Consider the following 20,098-nt stretch of genomic DNA (forward strand, 5'->3'; position numbering starts at 1 on the left):
AAATATTTATCGAGTTTTATGTATATAAGAATGTACTACCTTCAGTTTAATTTTTTTTACACTTTGGAACATGTGTGTGTAAAGTGTGAAAACTTTGACCATAGAAGCAAGATTAACAATTTAACATAGTCTTGTCTTGAGACTTTCTTGAAAAGTCATGACAGCATTCCATTAATATTTAATAATTAAATTGTTGTTAAAGGTCCTTAAGATTCAATCAACTTTAGTTTCTCATCCATCAAATTCATTTAAGACTTGTAAATTTATTTACAATATTATTTTATTATTTAATTCAACTCACCCACCAAGTCTAAAGTTGAGTCTTAGTTTTTCAAAACTCAATTTAAGAATTTGTTAAGATTCATCCACTTTAGGGCGTGTTCGGCGGTAGCGTTTGAGGTAGCGGGTAGCGTTTTGACCTAGTCAAGACGCTACTTGTAAAATTTGTAAGTGTTTGGTAAAGTAGCGATTTAGGTAGCGGTTAGCGGTTGAGGTAGCGGTTGGGTAGCTTTTGTCAAACGTTAAAATTAGTAGCGTTTAAGGTAGCGGGTAGCGTTTGACAAATTTATAATAAAGTTTTAAATAATATTCTTGCTTTTATTTTTATTTTTATAATATCAACCGCTACTTTTACCGAACACTCATATTAGTTACCGCTACTTTGACAGCTAACCGTTACCCGCTACTATTCACCGCTACTCGCTACTTTAACCGCTACCCGCTACTCAACCGCTAACCGCTACCCGCTACCGCTAATTTTGCCGAACAGGGCCATAATGTTATAATGTTTTGCGTCTGCTTTTAAGACTGATGAGTCATATTCCAAGAACATTAATATGTGATATTCTGTTAGTTAAGTATCAATATTCAAAATATCAACTTTTAATAATTTTGTCTCAAATAAAATTGGATATATTAATGGTCAAATATTACACTGGAGTTCATGTATATAGTAAGTATAGGAAACTTTCAGGAACATAAATAGTTATTATGTCGGTTATGTGAGATTTTTTTATTATTATTTATTATTATTATATTTAAAATACGTAGTTAAAAATATTGATACTCTAATTAATACTATACGTTTTAGAAACTGAGTAAAAAAACAAAATGTAGATAATCGTGGCAAGTTACTAGTTGGCTTTTTCTTTATTGTTAATCAATTAAATTAACATTGTATATATATGGAAAAATTATAATGATGAGCAAATGATGCATGTGAAGAAAGGTACTAAAACTCCATTTATGGGGGTTCATCCATCAACTAAGATACGAAATGCAAGAATTATTAATGCCATAATTCATCAAAGCAAGCTAGCTACCTAGCTTAATTGACCATCATCACACATTTTTAGTATTGTTTGCCCTCCATGCGAAACTTTCAACACTCTTTTGATGATTTTTTTCCAAACTACTCGTAAAATTTAATGCTTACTAATTAATGCCTCGATCCTCCTCTGATTAAGACTTGTTACTTATTTGATACGGAGTAAATTTGAGATAACGGGAAATGAAAAATCAATGGATTCGAGGCATAATATGTACCCGCTAGAAAGGATGCGACTAGAGAGTTGGTTTAATTACAAGTCCGAATGATCGAGTAAAGTCGAATCCCACAATGATAACTCTTAGGCTTATACAGTCGGACAATACAAAGTACAAATGGGGAGAAAAGATTTGAATAATCAATGACTTTTCGTCCTCAAACCCTCAGTGTTAACTATTAGAAATTATAGCAATACTAGTATTATATTATCTAAGTTAACATGGTGGAAATTTTCTATTGAGGTAAATTTCCCCATTTATACTGTTTAACATATCACTTCAGATTGTTAACATGTGTGAAAAACATGGGTGTATCATTGTTATTGAATTCTTGAGAACTTATGTGTTTCTATACATGTTCATTTTGTTACGACGAATACCAAACAATTTCAATTTTATGTCAAACAAATAACAAATTTACTATACGTTGAAGTTGGGAATTGATTTTAGCACTATTGACATCAAAAGTGCCGAAATCGATTTTCAGAGTGTGCCGAAATCAAATGTCGTTGAAGTTATACGAGCCAATCAAGAACATATAACGTGGCACTACTTAAAGCACATACCAATAAATAATGTTGCCGCCTAATTACTGCAACTAAAAGTTATCAGTAAGTACATACTATCATTCACACTTAAAAAAAAATGGAAAATATCAACGTAAATAACTCCAATCCAAGTATCGTGATCCAGGGTTGCTTATTTTGTTTAACCGTCGTCTTAGATAAATTGTTTATATGAGTATGATTATAGTAGAAAAATACTCCGTAATTACGGAGTACTAATTAATAAGAACAAGTGAATTCCTACGAAGTACATAGGTATAGTGTATACATACAACCAATTGAGGTTGGCATGAGCGGTTAAGGGTCTCTTGCTCCTTAACCAAGGTATCGGGTTCGAGCCTTGCGAATGGAAAAAATCTCAACTGGGAGGGATGCTGCCCATCGAGGTACCCATGCAAACTCCCACGGGAGATTACCTCGCCGAATGCGGTGGGAACTCCTCGTAGTAGAACCAAAAAAAAAAATAGTGTATACATACAAAAAAATTAATTAGGTACGAAGAACAGACCATATTGAACCAATACCATCACAAGTTAGTAAGCCTAACTACGCACGCAGAATATGGATTATACACCCGGGTGCATAGTGCTCATTGTGCACCATAATGAACATTCATTGAACACCCAAATGAACATGAAACATGATTTTAATGTACACATACACGTGAAATACTTTAATATATGTTCTTTGGATTTGAATTATATGTTCTTTAGATATAAACAATATGTTCTTAATTTATATTTGAACTAAATGTTCACTTAAAAACAGGGTGCACATGCAGTTATCAATAGCATTGTGCACCCGGTTGCATAACCACATTTTGCTACGCATGTCTTCGTTAGAGCCACTCTTACGATTTCACAGTTGATAAGGCTCGGCATCATGACTTCCAAGTCACAAGTTAAGTTCCTCACCAACTCCACCAACTTATGTTGGTTATTACGAAGTACATAGTAGTACATAGAATATGATAATTAATAAAAAAAAAAAAAAACATTTATTGATATACATACTTCGTCAACAATATTTTTTTATAAATATCGAGTACTACATCCGTTCTAAAAGTTATTTACGCATTAGAAGATGTGTCCAAAGTATTAAATTTTTTTCAATTATTATACACATTAAAACGTACTACCCCGTCTCAGAAAAGATCTTTACATTTACTATTTGCATGAACACCGTGCGATGTTTGACCATTAATATATCCAATTATGTATGGCAAAAAATTATAAATAGTTGATATTTATAAAGTACATTTAGACGGATCTAACAAGACCTTTAGATATACAATAGTGAAAATTTATTTAAATAGTTGATTATTTTTTATAGATATAATAGTGAAAATTTATGGCCAAAATTTTGATTGTTTGACACATTTATCTAAGCGTAAATAACTTAATGAAACGGAGGTAGTAATATGTAAGATTTTGTTAGATTGGTCTCGGTATGTATCAGAAAATTAACTTTTTATAATTTTCAAACTATTGGATATATAAATAATTAAATATTATATTGGAGTTCATGTAAATAGTAAGCGTAAAGCACTAATGGAATTATAATGTCAATCAAATGATACACAAATGATCACCCATTGAAGGTCAATTTGGGTGAAAGTCCAGCTAAAGTTAACACTCGATCGATTTGCACCAAATTTAATTAGAAAAGTGCATGTAGTGTCAAAATTAGTTTTCGATCCAATTTGGAAAAGTGCATATTCAAATGCAAAAGTTAGAATATATAATGAAGATTGAGATTTTTTTTTGCTCATTCTCATAATAACTAACATTAATCCAATTTGGAAAAGTGCATATTCAAATGCAAAAGTTAGAATATATAACTAGTATAGTACCCGTGCGATGCACGATTTATTAAATGAATATTAAATTTGCATATCTAAATTATAGCTATAGAAAATTATCATCAAAATAAAGCTTATAGAAAATCTTCTTATTAAAACTAATGATGAATAGATTTATTAATGCTCCATTTCGTGTCTTATTTATTTAACAAATAAAATAAATTAAAGGTATATATATAGGTAAACTTACGTTCTTCCCCTTTCATATTCAATGTCAAACATAAATTTATTCTCATCCGCTCTTTACTTCGATAGTCATACACATATACTTTATTCAGCTAGAGATAACTTCGAAGCGGGGTGAGAATGGTCCCTCAACACATGTACCTTTCTAAAATTCTCATCCTCATGCCCGTCACCACAATATGTACAATACTCATCCCCACCCTAATCCCCCGACCCCCCGTGGGCGGAAAATAAAATTCACACCGCTTCATCACCCGTCCATGTATCTACACCCGCCTCAAACCAAGCCCTAGGCAAATGAACCCGCCATTATTTTATGATAAGAGAGTTTTGAATTTTAAAACTCTAAGAGTATTTGACAATTTGGTTGTCGGATTGAATTATACTTTGGACACATATATCTTATAGATATTTTCCCGAATAAAATTAATGATGGATAAATTTGTTATTGTCCTATTCGGTGTCTTATCCATTAAAAAGAGAAAACAAATAAGGGTACATAAACAAAATTATTTTCTTCCCCATTCACCACATGTGTCACATCTAGCCCTTGACGGCTTGACCACACATTTTTTTTTTTTTTTGGTAATAAGAGAGTTTAGAATTTTAAAACTTTGTTCTATAGTATTTGACAATTTGGTTGTCTGATTACATTATAATTTGGACACATATAGCTTATAGTTATTCTCTTAATTAAAATTAAGGAATGATAAATTTGATATTACCCCATTCTATGTTTTATTTATTAAAAAATAAATAAATAAGGGTACATAAACAAAATTATTTTCATCTCCATTCATCACATGTGTCAATCATAATGTTATTCTCGTCCATCTTTCACTTCGATAGTCATACCTACTTAGTCACTTTATATTTACCCGAGCACTTAACATCTAGTCCACTATTTACTTTATTTAGCTAGTCATGAATTTGAGGTTGGTCGGGGTCTCCACACTCGTACTCGTCTAAAACTCTCATCCCTATCCCGTCACCCATGATAGGAAAGGAACTCACCCCTCCCAATCTCCTTCTTAACGTGTAAAAAATAAACTCATCCCTGGTCTACCACCCATTCGTGTATCCACACTCGCCTCAAACCCATCCATAGAATCAACAATTTTTTTTTGTAAGAGAGTTTTGAATTTTAAAATTATACTATAGAGTCTTATACAAACTCCAGTGTCTTATTAGAATAATTGATTAAACAAAACAAAACATAATAATATTTACTCTCTTCGTCCGTATTTAATTGTTGCAATAGTCTTTTCACATAATTTTATGTGATAAGCTATTATTGTAAGCTTATATCCCTCCGTCCATAAAAGATTACTCCATTTTCTTTTTTGGGACGTCCCTATTTGTTTGCCCCATATCTTATTTAGTAAATCTTCTTACTTGCTCTCCCTCAATCTCTCTTTTCAAGGGCCCACTTTACCAACTCATGTTCACATTTTACACCCAAATGTTAATAAAGTGAAAAATTCTCGATGGATTTAGGAACGGATGGAGTATAATTTAATAGAAAAATAGGTATGTTGGGAGATAGGTGATAGAATCAAGCATAAGAAAGGCAAATCAGAGAGCGGCATAGCTCCACATCGATTTTCGTTATCCATTCCTTCTTTACTTCCATTAAATTTTATCAATTTTTTAAATCAATGGTGGTGAAAAATTATGTAAATTATTGGAAAATAAGGAAGCGGCTGAAGAAAATAGAGTTAAATACATGAAATCGTGGAAGAATATAACATATTAGAAGTATTACCGTTATTGTGACCCCTGCATAACATTTTCATCTATTTTTCCATTTTTCATGTGGTAAAAAATAATTTTTCGATATTTTTAGGTGGTAAGAAACAATTTATCCTAAGTAGAAATTATAAATTCGAAAAAGAAAAGATAAAAAGTAATTCAAAAAAAATTCAATAAGCATGATTTACACAACCTTGATAATACTACTTCGAATATTAAAGCATAGATAAATGGCCGTAATACATATCCACATTCAATATAAGACGCATATTTTAAATAGAAATTGACTACGCATACAATTAATCATTGGTAAATTTAAGTTAAATATTTTAATACATGCTAAAAGATGTACGCTAAATTTTTTTTAAATAAAAAGATGTTTTAGACAACCTTGTTAAAATATTTTTATTTTTATTTAAACAGATTATTGTCATATTGTAAATATTGGGATATTGAAGAAGATTCTTAGTATTATTTTTTTTAGCCAATGATCAATCTTGATACACACACAATATATTTCAACATGTTATTTTAGTAGTATGATTAAATTAAGAAATTTATTGCCATAAGTAAATAAATACTGCGTATTTCATAGTGAAATTGATTTATTACCATAAGTAATTAGAAGTTTTAAGTAAAAAATATACGAAGTGTATTAAATATTTTAAGTTTAATTATTTATATTAAAAGAGAGGCGAATCATACAGTGACATTTGTCATCACCACATTGATTTCCTCTATTTCAGTATATATATAGATAGATATATAGATAGATATATCATAGTGTCTTGTATTATATATATAGCATATTTCTTAAGTTCATGATATCAATATTTAGATTACAAAAACATGTAGACATGACACATGCAAGCATACACGTAGTGTCCTGGAAACTTACATAGTATATATATTTATGCTATATTTCACAGAATATTCATTGTAAATGGTAATTTTACTTAGTGCACCACATTTAATTTACGTAACGTTTAAATAAGTACAAATTATGCATGTTTTTCACATTTTCTATTTTTATTTAGTATTTTTAGCATGTTTATAAATCAACGAAATCTTTAAGATTTATATTTAATACTACTTCGAATATTAAAGCATAGATAAATGGCCGTAATACATATCCACATTCAATATAAGACGCATATTTTAAATAGAAATTGACTACGCATACAATTAATCATTGGTAAATTTAAGTTAAATATTTTAATACATGCTAAGAGATGTACGCTAAATTTTTTTTAAATAAAAAGATGTTTTAAACTTATTATCACCCTTACCATCCTAATGTTAAATATTTTATTTGCTCATTATCATAATAACTAACATTAGAAATGTTATACATGTAAAGATATCGATCAACTTAGAGCATTTCTAATGGTAAGCAAATTGGTAAGTTGCTTTTATTTGCCACGTCATATTTTAAAGCTACTCCGTATTATTTTTTCATGTGTGCTTTGCTCCAATGGTTAGCAAGTTGCTTGAATTTTTAACCATTTGTTTTAATTTATTTTTATTATTCAATTCACATGTTTATCAAATAAACAATTTATTTTCCGTACTTTTTTTCCAAGCTAATTAGCTTTGTAGAGCTAATTTCTAACTTGGCTAATTGCTCATATGTACTCCAAAGTAGCTAAAAAAATTATGAACATGACCATTGGGATACTCTTATAATTTTGTCGGAATATCCAAATTCAAACCAATTTTAGAACTTTAAACCATTTGAACTCCGAATAACAAAACCTTTTATTTAATGTAAAAAATTAAAACGACATCCATTTCTTATTTGTTATTTTGTTAATAATATCCCCAAATATAGACATTTTTTCAAAGATCTAATAATTGCGTCCTTTTCAATTGAGAATTTGAGATTGATCTTCGATAGTAGGCCAATAACACGTAGTGACGTTATAAATCTTGTTGCTTTTTAACATCTACTCTGTGACCGATATTGATTAAGCTTAAATATGATATGATATTATGTGACATCTAACCAATTTTGGATACAACATACAAGTATATCTTAAATACGCACGATATTATATTATTATGAATGATATACAAAATATGTCTACTGTCTTTTTAGCCAATACTCGCTAGTCACTACTCCTTCCGTCCCTTAATACTCGACCTGTTTTGAACAGATACGCTTGCCAATGCACAACTTTGACCACCAATTTGTTTAACTACATATTATAAAAACTTATAAAAATATTACTATTTTGAAAATATATATTAAGATGAAGCCAACAATATATTATATACTAACATTTATTTTCATGTACTAGAAATAAAATAGGGTCAAAGTGAATTATGTGAATAGTGCAAAAAGTCAAAACGGGTCGAGTATTAAGGGACGGAGGGAGTACTACTCACTAGCCATAAATATACAACCACATTCTTGTAAAATACCGTTTGACAGGTAGTAATTTATTAGACCGCATGACACATCATCGTCCTCCTACACAACTACTCCGTAACATACTACTATGTACTACCTCCGTTTCTGAAAGTTCTTTACGCTTTGGAAAATGTGCCCTAACTATAAAAACTTTGACCGTAAATTCTCACTATTATATACATCAAAATGTTACATGTAAGATCTTGTCAGATTGGTCTTGGTATGTATTTTCACAATATCAAATTTTTATAATTTTTTCACATACGAAATTGGATATATTAGTAGTTAAATATTGCATTGGAGTTTGTGCAAATAGTAACTGTAAAGATCTTTTTGAAACGGAGGAAGTATAATGTATTGATCATGATCTTTGACAATTAAGTAAGTATAAGACGGTCTGATAAGATATTAACGGACATACATTAATTCGTATGTTCTTTTTTCAACAATATATATTTTTCCCAACAATATTAATTAATATGAATATACTACGTATAATACAATAAAGTCCCCCAGCTAAGAGAGCGTTGCACGATGTTGAGACGTCCTCCATTGAATATCTTCCCATCTGCCCTCATTTAATTGCTTGCTCTCTTCTTTGGCCTCTCTTTATATTCCCCCTTTTTCCCCTCCTCATTTTTCCTATAGCTTTAACTTGAAATTTTCTCAAAAACTTTCTTCCCAAAAAAAAAAAAAAGAGGGGGAAATATTTAAAAAATAAAATTATATGGAGACTAAATCAGTAAGGCTAAAGTATGTGAAGCTAGGTTACACTTACCTAGTGAACCATTTTCTAAGCCTAATTCTTGTACCCATTATGGCGGGTATAGTCGTCGAGATCCTTCGGGTCGGGCCCGAAGAGATTATATCTCTCGTAAAATCACTCAATTTGGACATGATTCATGTCATGTTATCAACTTTTTTCTTAGTATTCGTCCTTACGGTTTATTACATGTCCAAACCTCGACCAGTTTACTTAGTGGACTACTCAACGTTTAGACCCCCGTATATATTCCGGGTCCCATTTGCAACCTTCATGGAACATAATAGGCTCAACTTGAAGGACGACCCGAAGGCCGTCAATTTTCAAACACGGATCTTGGAGCGATCCGGGTTAGGTGAAGAGACATGTTTACCCCCGGCTATTCATTATGTTAATCCTAAGCCTACAATGGAGGCAGCAAGAGGTGAAGCCGAGATGGTAATTTTTTCTAGTGTGGACGATTTATTGAAGAAAACCGGGGTTAAACCGAGAGATATCGATATTTTGATCGTAAATTGTAGCTTATTTTCTCCAACTCCGTCGTTATCCGCCATGGTCGTCAACAAATACAAGCTTAGGAGTAATATTAGGAGCTTTAACTTGTCCGGCATGGGTTGTAGCTGCAGTCCTATTTCCGTCGACTTAGCACGGGATCTGTTGCAGGTAACTTTCTATCGGTCGATATATTTTTTTTGCAACTCCGTACTATTTTAAATTACCGTAGAACAGTTGGAATAAGTATTTCTCGAAATTAAGTATGATTAACTTAAAACAGCTACCCACTTCTTGTAGGCCGATATCTTTCGAAATTTAAGTGTGGTTAAGTTATTTGTTGGGACATCAAAAATTGCATTTAATTCGCAATGAATATTGGTCCGTGACTATCAAATTTCATAGGCTCTTCACTGATTTCGAGGCATTTAAATCCGGAACAAGTTGCTAGTAGTAGTTGGGAGGATCTTGGTACGGTTCAATTTAAGTTGTTGGATCAAAACGAAATTAATTGACACTTTCAACATTTGCCACCAAATATAATCGTTGATAAAATTAGATTAAGGTCTAACTACATACTTAGTACTCGTATCTAACTAAATTTGTTCCCATGAGATACATGACTTTAACAAAAAATTGTGAATTTTTACGGAGTATATAACCAGAAAACTTTTTCTAGAGTAAATTCGGTACAACGACTAATGCTAGCTAACGTATTCATTCGATAAAACTAAATTAAGTATGCCAAAATTGTTTTTGGGTCAGAAAGGGTAAAGTCCTTTTTGGAAAAATAAGACTAGCAAATTTTCTATATGTTCATTTGTTAGTTTTCTATATGCTCATATAATTCATGGATTGCAGGTTCATCCGAACTCAAATGCCTTGGTGATTAGCACGGAGATCATAACTCCGAACTACTACCAAGGGAAGGAGCGAGCAATGCTCCTTCCCAATTGTCTTTTCCGCATGGGTTGTGCAGCCATCCTACTATCCAACAAACGCAAGGAGAAAAAGAGGTCCAAATATCAACTGATGCATGTTGTCCGGACCCACAAGGGTGCGGATGACAAAGCCTTTAAGTGTGTTTACCAGGAGGAAGATCCCGAAGGCAAAGTTGGTATCTCACTCCAAAAAGACCTAATGGCAATAGCCGGTGAGGCATTAAAGTCCAACATCACTACTTTAGGGCCAATAGTCCTACCAGCCTCGGAACAACTTCTATTCTTATTTTCTCTGATCGGAAGGAAAATCGTAAACCCGAAATGGAAGCCTTACATACCGGACTTTAAGCAAGCTTTCGAGCATTTTTGTATCCACGCCGGTGGTAGGGCCGTGATTGACGAGCTTCAAAAGAGCCTCCAACTCTCGACCGAACATGTAGAGGCTTCAAGGATGACTTTACATAGGTTTGGGAATACTTCTTCATCCTCACTTTGGTATGAGCTTAGCTATATTGAGGCTCAAGGGAGAATGAAAAAGGGTGACCGTATTTGGCAAATAGCTTTCGGAAGTGGTTTCAAATGCAATAGTGCTATTTGGAAGTGTAACCGTACCATTCAAACACCCACGGGTGGGTCTTGGGACGATTGCATTGACCGATATCCGGTTGATATACCCGAAATTGTCAAGCTGTAGATGGGTAATTCAACACACAAAAACAGTTGTTTTTCTTTCATGTCATCACTATATTTATTGTTACATCAACTTAATGTGGTTAATTACTCTTATTATCAGCACAAAGGGGGGTAATAGAACATCCTTTTGGGATAATTTTAATTTTTAGTTTAGTTGTCATAAATTAAGGTTTCTAAAGAAATCAATAGATCATATTTCGTGTTACTTTTAGCTTCTCCATGATGTACTAGTACTAGTACTGTATTTCACAAGGAAAAATTAAACACTGTTATATTATTATCATATGCTTTTTCATAATTAGTATATCGTCCCAAAACTTTTGCAATGTTCAGTGCATAAGTTAAGAAATTGTGTAGCGTAAGAGGGGAACACGAAACCCATATAAAATTAGCCGCAACATCCAAATAGTTACTTGGGATTAAGATACTTGGGAATTGTCAATTGAAATATCATTGGTTATTTTTGAAGTTTATTTACCAAGTTTACTTGAAACTTGGGTTTGGACAGTACGAGGTTTGAACGTAGGTTTTATTGTTCTCTTTATTCTCTATCTAATTTGCATAAAGTTATTGTATTCATCTGAAAGGATGATTTCAGATAATCCGTCTGAGTTTTATTTCTTATAAAAAAAATAGCATGAAGGAATGACATTGGATTTTCTAAAAGAAAAACAAGTTACAACATTCATGAAACTTTCGTGTAAACATTTCAATATTTATGGAACGACCAAGAGAGTATAAAAAGTTACTTTTATTGGTTAAAATCAAAATTGGCACGGTCCAAAGTTACTGTATCTGGTAAGAAAAATATTTGTCCAAAGTCAACACTGAAGAATTATTAAAATAGTGGAGCGCTAAAAGTCGCCTCATATTACTCAAAACCGTCCTACTATTTTCCCTTATTTTCCATTAGTACCCTTACTTAATCTTACTTTCCAATTCTCTCTCGCCACCGCCGGCTACCACCATCACGTCGTCGGCGACAAAAAGGCCACTTTTCACAAGAGTTTTTTTTTTTGTGCGGAATTTTTTTTTAGAAACTTATGCATTTTTATCTTGTACCATGGTACAAGCTTATGAATTTTAAGCTTGTACCATGGTACAGACTTATGAGTTTTTAGCTTCGACCATGGTATTGACTTATGCAATTTAATCTTGTACCATGGAAGGAGCTTAAAATTCATAAGCCCGTACCATGGAAGGAGCTAAAAATGCATAAGTCTCTATTTTTTTTTTCCGATTACATTTAATCAAATGCAACAACAAATCAAAACCTTAAATAATACTCCGTATAAACTTATGAATATTTAGCTTGTACCATAGTACAGACTTGTGAATTTTTAGCTCATTCCATGGTACAAGCTTAAACTGCATAAGTCAATACCATGGTCGAAGCTAAAAACTCATAAGTCTGTACCATGGTACAAGTTTAAAATTCATAAGCCTATACCATGGTACAAGCTAAAATTAAGTTTCTAAAAAAAAATCGGACCAAAAAAAAAAAAAAAAAAAAAACAGAACTCTTGTGAAGACTCGGCCATTTTGTCGTCGACGACGTGATGGTGGCGTTGGTGGCCGGAGATGGTGGCCAGCGGTGGCGGTTAGATTTGGGATGGGAAGGTAAGAGGGTAAATGAGAGGGTAAACAAAGGAGGGTATATGAGTAAATGAATTGGGCGGTTTTGAGTAATATGGGGCGGTAATTAGTAAGCCCCTTAAAATAAAGTACTCCGTATGTAATTATGTCAAAAATAAATCAGTTTACAGGACAAATTTCATGGAAAATGATGGAAATTAATTTAAGTGGAGGTTGAAACTGTGCCAATGCCAAGTTGCCAACTCCTTTAATTATTAATTACCTCAAAAATGTTGGAGATGACCCTTTGGTTTACTGTATGTTTTGATATAAAAACACCCAGAAATATATTCTGACATGAATTTATTACACTCATTTTTGCTGGTTCATATATAGATACAGTCATACAGATGGATTTTCCAAAATCCTTCATGAAAAAATGATGATCCAATAGTGATAAATGTAAAAAATTTGTACTATGTAGTTACTCCCTCCGTCCGGAATACTTGACCTGTTTTCCTTATCGGGCCGTCCCTTAATACTTTACCTGTTTCTAAAAATGGAAATATTCTAAAAATATTATATTATTTCTCACTCTACCCCTATTAACCCACCTACCCCCTACTAGATACAAAAAATAATTAAAAATTCAACCCCTACTCTCCCCCAACCCCACCTCTTAACCCACCTCCCACTAACTACATTAAAATAATACCCCACTATCAACTACTACCTATTAAATTAAATAAGTCAATTCAAGTTCCTTAAACTCTGTGCCGGTCAAACGGGGTCGAGTATTCCGAAACAGAGGGAATATTCAAGAACTCAATAAGGACCTCATGTCACATAAAAAAAGAAGGATCCCATGTCAAATGTCAGGGAAAATGATTTTCTCATATCAAGGAATTGATTTTCGCACACCCATAGTAAAATGAGAGGCAAATTTCTGTAATTCAACTAAGGTGTGCAAAAATCAGTTTTCTACATAGTTAATGAAGGCATAAACCTTTTATGTCACAGTAATATTTTATTCTCATTCTCTCCTTGTGTCAATGTGACTATGTGAGACAATGCAGATAACATTATCGTCCTATACAATCGTTTAATAAACGCACAGTAAACTTACTTTTAAAGGAATTAAAAATCTGGGATTATCCAATAAAGATGGTTGGATCCAAATCCAATTTTATTCTCATTCTCTCATGAAGTCATGTGACTATGTGAGACAATGCAGATAACATTATCATCCTATACAATCGTTTAATAAACGCACAGTAAACTTACTTTCATAGCAATTAAAAATCTGGGCTTGTCCAATAAAGATGGTTGGATCCAAATCCAACTGTTTGACAGGATTATCCAACTATACGGTTTAAATTTTGGAGGGTGGGGATCGGATCCAGTGATTTTTTATATGTAGTAATTGCCTAATAATATCATCGACCAACTGAATATCAATATGTAGGACATAGTTTTAGTTGGTCTAATTAATACGAAAAATCATTAAGTTTGGCAAATGTCATTATTATCAAAAACCCCATACTAGTACAATGCAACAACAACATTACTCGTTTTCTATAAACGTATCCCCTACTTTAGCTTATACTACCTCCGTTTTTAGCCCGTTCATAAAACTTGTTAACAAGTTTGTTTTATTCTGCTTTTGGCATACTATTTTCCCACATTAGCCTATATTTGTGGAGTTTAATACATTACACGTCATCAATTTTTTCATACTTGGTAATTTATAAAACTCTGCGAACCAACCATAAAAAGTAGTTTTGCCATTAATGTTTTATTCAGTTTGACAATTCTCAGCTGAAGTACTCAACTTCACTACTACTACTTCCCTAAAAGCTACTCCCTCCGTCCCTAAAAATTATAAAGATTTTAGTTTTGTTTGAATAAAAAGACAGATTTTAAAAAACATGGAATATAGTATTTGAGAAATTGAAGCATAGTACATTAATGATGTGAAAGTAGAATATAATACATGTAAAAAGGAATATATCATAGGGAGGTTTTCAATTTTTTTTATTTTTTTTTGTGTGTGAGGGTTCCAAATCAGGTTAATATAGCTATTGTATGTTCAAATAAGAAAACAAGACTATAATTATGGACGCCTAATTTAGAATAAAAGACTATATTTTTGAGACGGAGAGAATACTCCATTTCAAGCAAATTCTTAGTTGGGATAATTTATTGATAAAAAGGAGGACAATAAAAGTGGCAAAAGGAGAGAATACTGTGAAGGACGATCAACTATGGCCTACGGGCAATAAAAGTTACAACTGTCGAAATTCCGTCTAATAAACGTGGCAATTTTTCTAGGTACAAATGGTTGTACCTTTACCGGGTACTCACATCCAGAGCTGACCTTTTTGTTTATTTACTCATTTGAACTTCCAAATGAGCAAATCAGTAAAAATAAAAACATCAGAAGGTACAACCAAAGCTATGGAGAATACTCCCACTTACCGTTTAGACTTATGGTGATTTTTTAAAACTCATATTCTTAAAGAGGTATTTTGTTACATTTTCTTAAAAAACTGGTCACCTTTCGTGATTTTTTTAAAGGAATTGTAAGCCCGGGCAATTTATTAATGTAAATCAAGTTTCACCAAAGCTAAAGAGACTCTGTGGAAGTAACCAATACAAATATGCTCATCACTACCATATGTGTCCCCACCTTGCCTAAGTGACCTAGAATATTACTTGTATATTATATGCATGTTAAACATGTGAAATACTTTGTAGTTTGTAACAAATAAATCTAACAATAAGCTATAGTTCTTAATATCCTCAAACATCAAATGGAGGGAAAGAAGGAAACACATATACGTACTGTTTGTTGCACGAACCAAATCAATGGCATCACTCTTGATCAAAACTCGGTTGTACACAAACCACTTCGCAATTTCTGGTGTAGTAGCCTCGATCTTCTTCATAGAAGTCACAAGCAACTCATCATTTCCGTCTCGCACAAAAACCCCAAGCCCCGCCTTCGTCCCTTGCAGACAGTGAGCATCAGTGTTTATCTTGACACAATTTGAGGGTGGGCAAGACCATGGAGCTGGCTAGCCACGAACAGTTCACTTTTCTGTGATTTAGGAACCTGGTCATAAATGGCCAGTTGCAATGACAAATTCATCCAAACAAATTTTCATACTTGACTCATTCTCAGGGATTTCAAATATGACAAAGACCTAGTATTGAATAAAATTCAATATACTGTACTAAACTACTAATAGTTTTTTAACTATATTTCAGTTCAATTTAATACTTCAAAAAATAAGTTTCGTTTTAATGCAGAATTTATGCGAAGTATTTAAATTTAATTTGGCAATTTTAATTAAAAAGAAAAAAATACTCCGTATAAGATAAAATGAACATGTCCAAAAAAGATAACATATGTTCCATTAAAATTAAAAAATTATGAGTTGAATGGCTAGTTCACAGGACAAGACTTACCGTGAAAAATAAATTAGAGAATGTAGTGAAATCAATTTAGCATTTTCAGAAAATGTAGGTTTTCATCCTTGTCTAGACACAATCCTATGTGGGAGTGAAGGAAGTTACTTTGAAATTTGAATGTGCTGAAAGAATATCAAACATAAATTAAATGCCAAGACAGACTCTTCAAAGAGAAATGTTACAAAAATATAACAAGAACAAGGTGATGCATTATTACCTTTGGCTGTCAAAACATATTCATTCACCAGTAGTCATTGCAGGAACATTTTCCATCTTTGAAATGATGGAATCTCTTAGCATCTCTCATGATAACCTCCCTACCTACGAGTTTTGATATTATCTTAAAGTAATTGTGGCAATCCCCACAAACACGAAGGTTTTTAATTATTCGAAGTGGCATGCGTGCTGGGTTGGTAAGAAGTGCATAGGTGCAAGCAAGCCTCTCGCTATGAGCCATAATAGCTTCCTCTTTGCCCTCGTGGTCAATGTCATGAAGAACAAATTTGGTCTCTGCTACATACCCAGCTTCTTTTACTGATTCTTTTATTCCCCTCAGAACTGTATAAATCTTGTCATTCTCTGGATGTGATCGATCACCTGCTCTGTATTCATGCTTTGTCTGTGCCAATGGATTATGCTTCTTCACCTTCTTCTTCGGAGTGTCTGAAACATTAACCGGCAGGAGCCCATCTTTCAACTCCTTGCTCAAGCGATCAGGATCCAGCTGCTTCACTATTTCAGCACAACGATCCCCCATTTCAATGTTTCCTTGGACCCTAGCAATATTCATTAGGCTTTCCCAGACACTTACACTAGGCTCAACAGGCATTTTCTCAATGAACTCCAATGCTCCTTCTAGATCACCTGCACTGCCGAACATGTGTACTATGCTGGCATAGTGATCCATGGTCGGAGTAATGCTATGTATCTTGGTCATTGAGTCAAAATGTAGCAATCCCTCGGTAACATCATTCAGAACTCCGCAAGCATCAAATATACCAAGGAATATCTGACCATCTGGTTTCAGCCCTGCTTCCTTAAACTTGGTGAACATATCAATGGCATCTTCTCCAAGACCATTTTTAGCATACCAAGTAATCATCGTGTCCCATGATGTTAAATTACGCTCAGACATATTGTTGAATGTATAGTAGGCGTCATCCATTGAACCACATTTCCCATACATCTCCAATATCTTGTTAAAGATGCTAACTTTAACAGGAGAGGCAAATTTGATAAGATTCTGATGAACATCTTGAGCTTCTTTTAGAGCTTTGGCCTTCCCGCATGCATCTATCAGAATCAAGTAACGAGGCATGTCTATATAAACTCCTTTCTTGCTCAGCTTTCTCATGGATTTTACAGCATGTTCAAGATCCCAATCCTCGCAGAAAACATCCAACTCTTCAAGTGTGCCCTCAACATCATCAAATTCATCACTTTCAACTGATTGCCAATGAGGAGTGGCACTTACTTGTGGCTGAGGAAGTGTGCTAGGAGTCTTAGGACTATGAGATCCATTAAAATTCTGCTGATGAGGTCCCAAATTAGTATTACGATATCCACCAGCATTTGTTTGGTGGTTTGCATTCCAACTAGATCTACTGTCCACACGTTCTTCCTGATTATTTCCAGTGGGGTTTGCTACTCCATTTCCCATGTTATGAGGCGTAGTATTTACTTGCGGCTGAGGAAGTGTGTCAGGAGTCATAGGACTATGAGATCCATTGAAGTTCCGCTGATGAGGTCCCAAATTAGTATTACGATATCCACCAGGATTTGCTTGGTGATGTGAATTCCAACTAGAACTACTGTCCATATGTTCTTGCTGGTAACTACCAGGGGGGTTTGCTACTCCATTTCCTATATTATGAGGCGCAGCACTTGCTTGTGGCTGAGGAAGTGTGTTAGGAGTTACAGGATGATGAGATCCATTGAAGTTCTGTTGATGAGGTCCCAAATTAGTATTGCGATATCCACCAGCATCTGGTTGGTGATGTGAATTCCAACTAGATCTACCATCCACATGTTGTTGCTGGTAATTACCAGTAGGGTTTTTTACTCCATTTTCCATATACATATTACTTGGACTTTGCTGATACTGACCAGTACTCAGAGTCTGGTGGTTACTAGTCTGCTGAAATGCTGTTGTATCCACTCTATGGTGACCAAGATTTTGTGGACTCGTCCATTCATTTGTAACATAATGACTTGTTGGGCTAGAATGATGCTGAAAGTGTCCTGTATTCTGCTTGTAATTTACACTCGCAGCTCTAAGACCGGAATCACCTGGTGTATGTAAGTCATTAAGATTTCGAGGATATTCATACATCCCATCTGAATGAATATCCTGGTTATTTTCTGGAATCTGTTCCACTCCAACACTAGAATACTGTCTCCCACAAAAGGCAATTTCTCCTACGTTTGTTCCTTGACAAGAAGCAATATCATTACGCCGACTAATATGTAGATCACAATGTCGATTATGGAACCGTCTAAATTTGGAAAAGAGTGGCCAGTATCTATTCATCTGGAACTATACTCGAATTTGCTCATGAAATTTCCTACAAAGAGACAAACCATATAAGAGCATCTCTAACGGTAAGCTAATTTCTAAATTAGCTTGTCATGCCACATAATATTTCAAGCTAATTCCCTTTCTAGCTAATTAGTACCCTAGTGGTTAGCTACTAGTTTGATAGTTAATGTAGTCATATTTGTCAATCAATATTTAAATTTAATTTAAGTTAATGTTATTTCATTGGCCAAGTTTTTTCAAGCAACGCTATTTTATCATTTCAACTCCAATGGTCAAGCTAATAGCTTGAAATTTCTATAAATTGCAAGCAAGTCCCTAGCTACAACCATTGGAGATGCTCTAAACAAAATTCTCTCTTACCTTAAAGTAGAACAAAGACTATCTCTTTCAAATTCCGGGGAGGTGTTCCAAATTCTCATCACATGTTTGCATAAAATGGTAATGCAAAATGTTGTTTTCCTTAATGTAATAAGGGAAGAATGCCCCCAAATATAACGAAATTGCTTCATTGTATCTATACCTAGGCTATAAAACTACAAGCACAAATTAACCAATTTATTCAGTCAACAAATTTCATGTTCCCGAATTAACTTCCTAATTTATCAAATTAAAGAATTTCATGTTCCCTGTTCCCAAAACCTAAATTAACCAACTACTAATTCCCAAATTAAGTTCAACACAAAAATTAAAACAATAAGAATCCATAAAGGCCAATTTGACAATGAAACGAAGAAATCATCTACGAAGCACGGAAACGCCAAAAAAATCACGACTTACCGTTTCCGAAACGTCCTGGAACGGGGAAACCGGGAAACGCGCGCCGAAACCGTTTCAGAAAAATAGAGACGTGTTTGAAACTGAATTCATCCCGGAAACGAATGGGAAACGAGATTTCAATCTAATATTCACGTTTCCCAAGCAAACTTGCTGATTGTATGAAAATTTTTCCGTCAGAAAACTGAAATTAGGTTGAAGAAGATAGGTTGAAGAAAATCTCAGTTACTCTGTATTTCACACTTGCATAGCCTATATTCGAAACCGTGCTACAAATTTGGGCCTGGCCCAAGTAGACAAATGGAAATTAAATCATTAAGGGTGTATTTAGTTCATCATATTTTGAAATTACGTATGTGTTTGAAATTATCCAACTCCATACTTGATGTTTGGTTTACTATTTTTATAGGAGTAAATTTAAAATTTGGGGACCCACCTTCAAAACCTCTATGGTATGGAGTTCTCATACTCAAGGGCGAGGTGGGTATATGGAATTATATTAACTGAAAATAAAATCGACAGTG

General features: G+C 33.6%; 2 protein-coding genes across 3 annotated transcripts; one reads left to right on the top strand and one right to left on the bottom strand.

Annotated features, from left to right (window-relative positions):
• The first annotated feature begins 8,859 nt into the window (after positions 1–8,859).
• Positions 8,860–11,495, top strand: LOC110798999 (3-ketoacyl-CoA synthase 6). Its single transcript, XM_022004198.2, has 2 exons — positions 8,860–9,749; positions 10,440–11,495. Exons 1-2 carry the CDS (start codon positions 9,051–9,053, stop codon positions 11,211–11,213), a joined length of 1,473 nt encoding a protein of 490 aa, XP_021859890.2. The 5' UTR covers positions 8,860–9,050; the 3' UTR covers positions 11,214–11,495.
• Positions 11,496–15,353: 3,858 nt separating this feature from the next.
• Positions 15,354–19,837, bottom strand: LOC110799001 (pentatricopeptide repeat-containing protein At4g32450, mitochondrial-like). 2 transcript variants are annotated; one of them, XM_022004201.2, is made up of 3 exons: positions 19,578–19,837; positions 16,479–18,825; positions 15,354–15,902 (listed from the first exon to the last, which is right to left on the bottom strand). In XM_022004201.2, exon 2 carries the CDS (start codon positions 18,789–18,791, stop codon positions 16,503–16,505), a length of 2,289 nt encoding a protein of 762 aa, XP_021859893.2. In that variant the 5' UTR covers positions 18,792–18,825; positions 19,578–19,837; the 3' UTR covers positions 15,354–15,902; positions 16,479–16,502. The 2 variants fall into 2 exon arrangements, with proteins under 2 accessions (XP_021859893.2, XP_021859894.2); XM_022004202.2 differs by having other exon boundaries at positions 15,354–15,887; positions 19,578–19,818.
• Positions 19,838–20,098: the final 261 nt, after the last annotated feature.

Source organism: Spinacia oleracea, chromosome 1 (genome assembly GCF_020520425.1).
Source record: "Spinacia oleracea cultivar Varoflay chromosome 1, BTI_SOV_V1, whole genome shotgun sequence".
Taxonomy (NCBI): domain Eukaryota; kingdom Viridiplantae; phylum Streptophyta; class Magnoliopsida; order Caryophyllales; family Amaranthaceae; genus Spinacia; species Spinacia oleracea.

What these genes read in the sequence shown, in the direction of transcription:
- LOC110798999 (XM_022004198.2), top strand. Translation starts at nt 9,051, where the DNA reads ATGGAGACTAAATCAGTAAGGCTAAAGTATGTGAAGCTAGGTTACACT. An exon ending in TAGCACGGGATCTGTTGCAG is followed by an intron (nt 9,750 to 10,439) that starts GTAACTTTCTAT and finishes CATGGATTGCAG; the next exon opens with GTTCATCCGAACTCAAATGC.
- LOC110799001 (XM_022004201.2), bottom strand. Translation starts at nt 18,791, where the DNA reads ATGAATAGATACTGGCCACTCTTTTCCAAATTTAGACGGTTCCATAAT.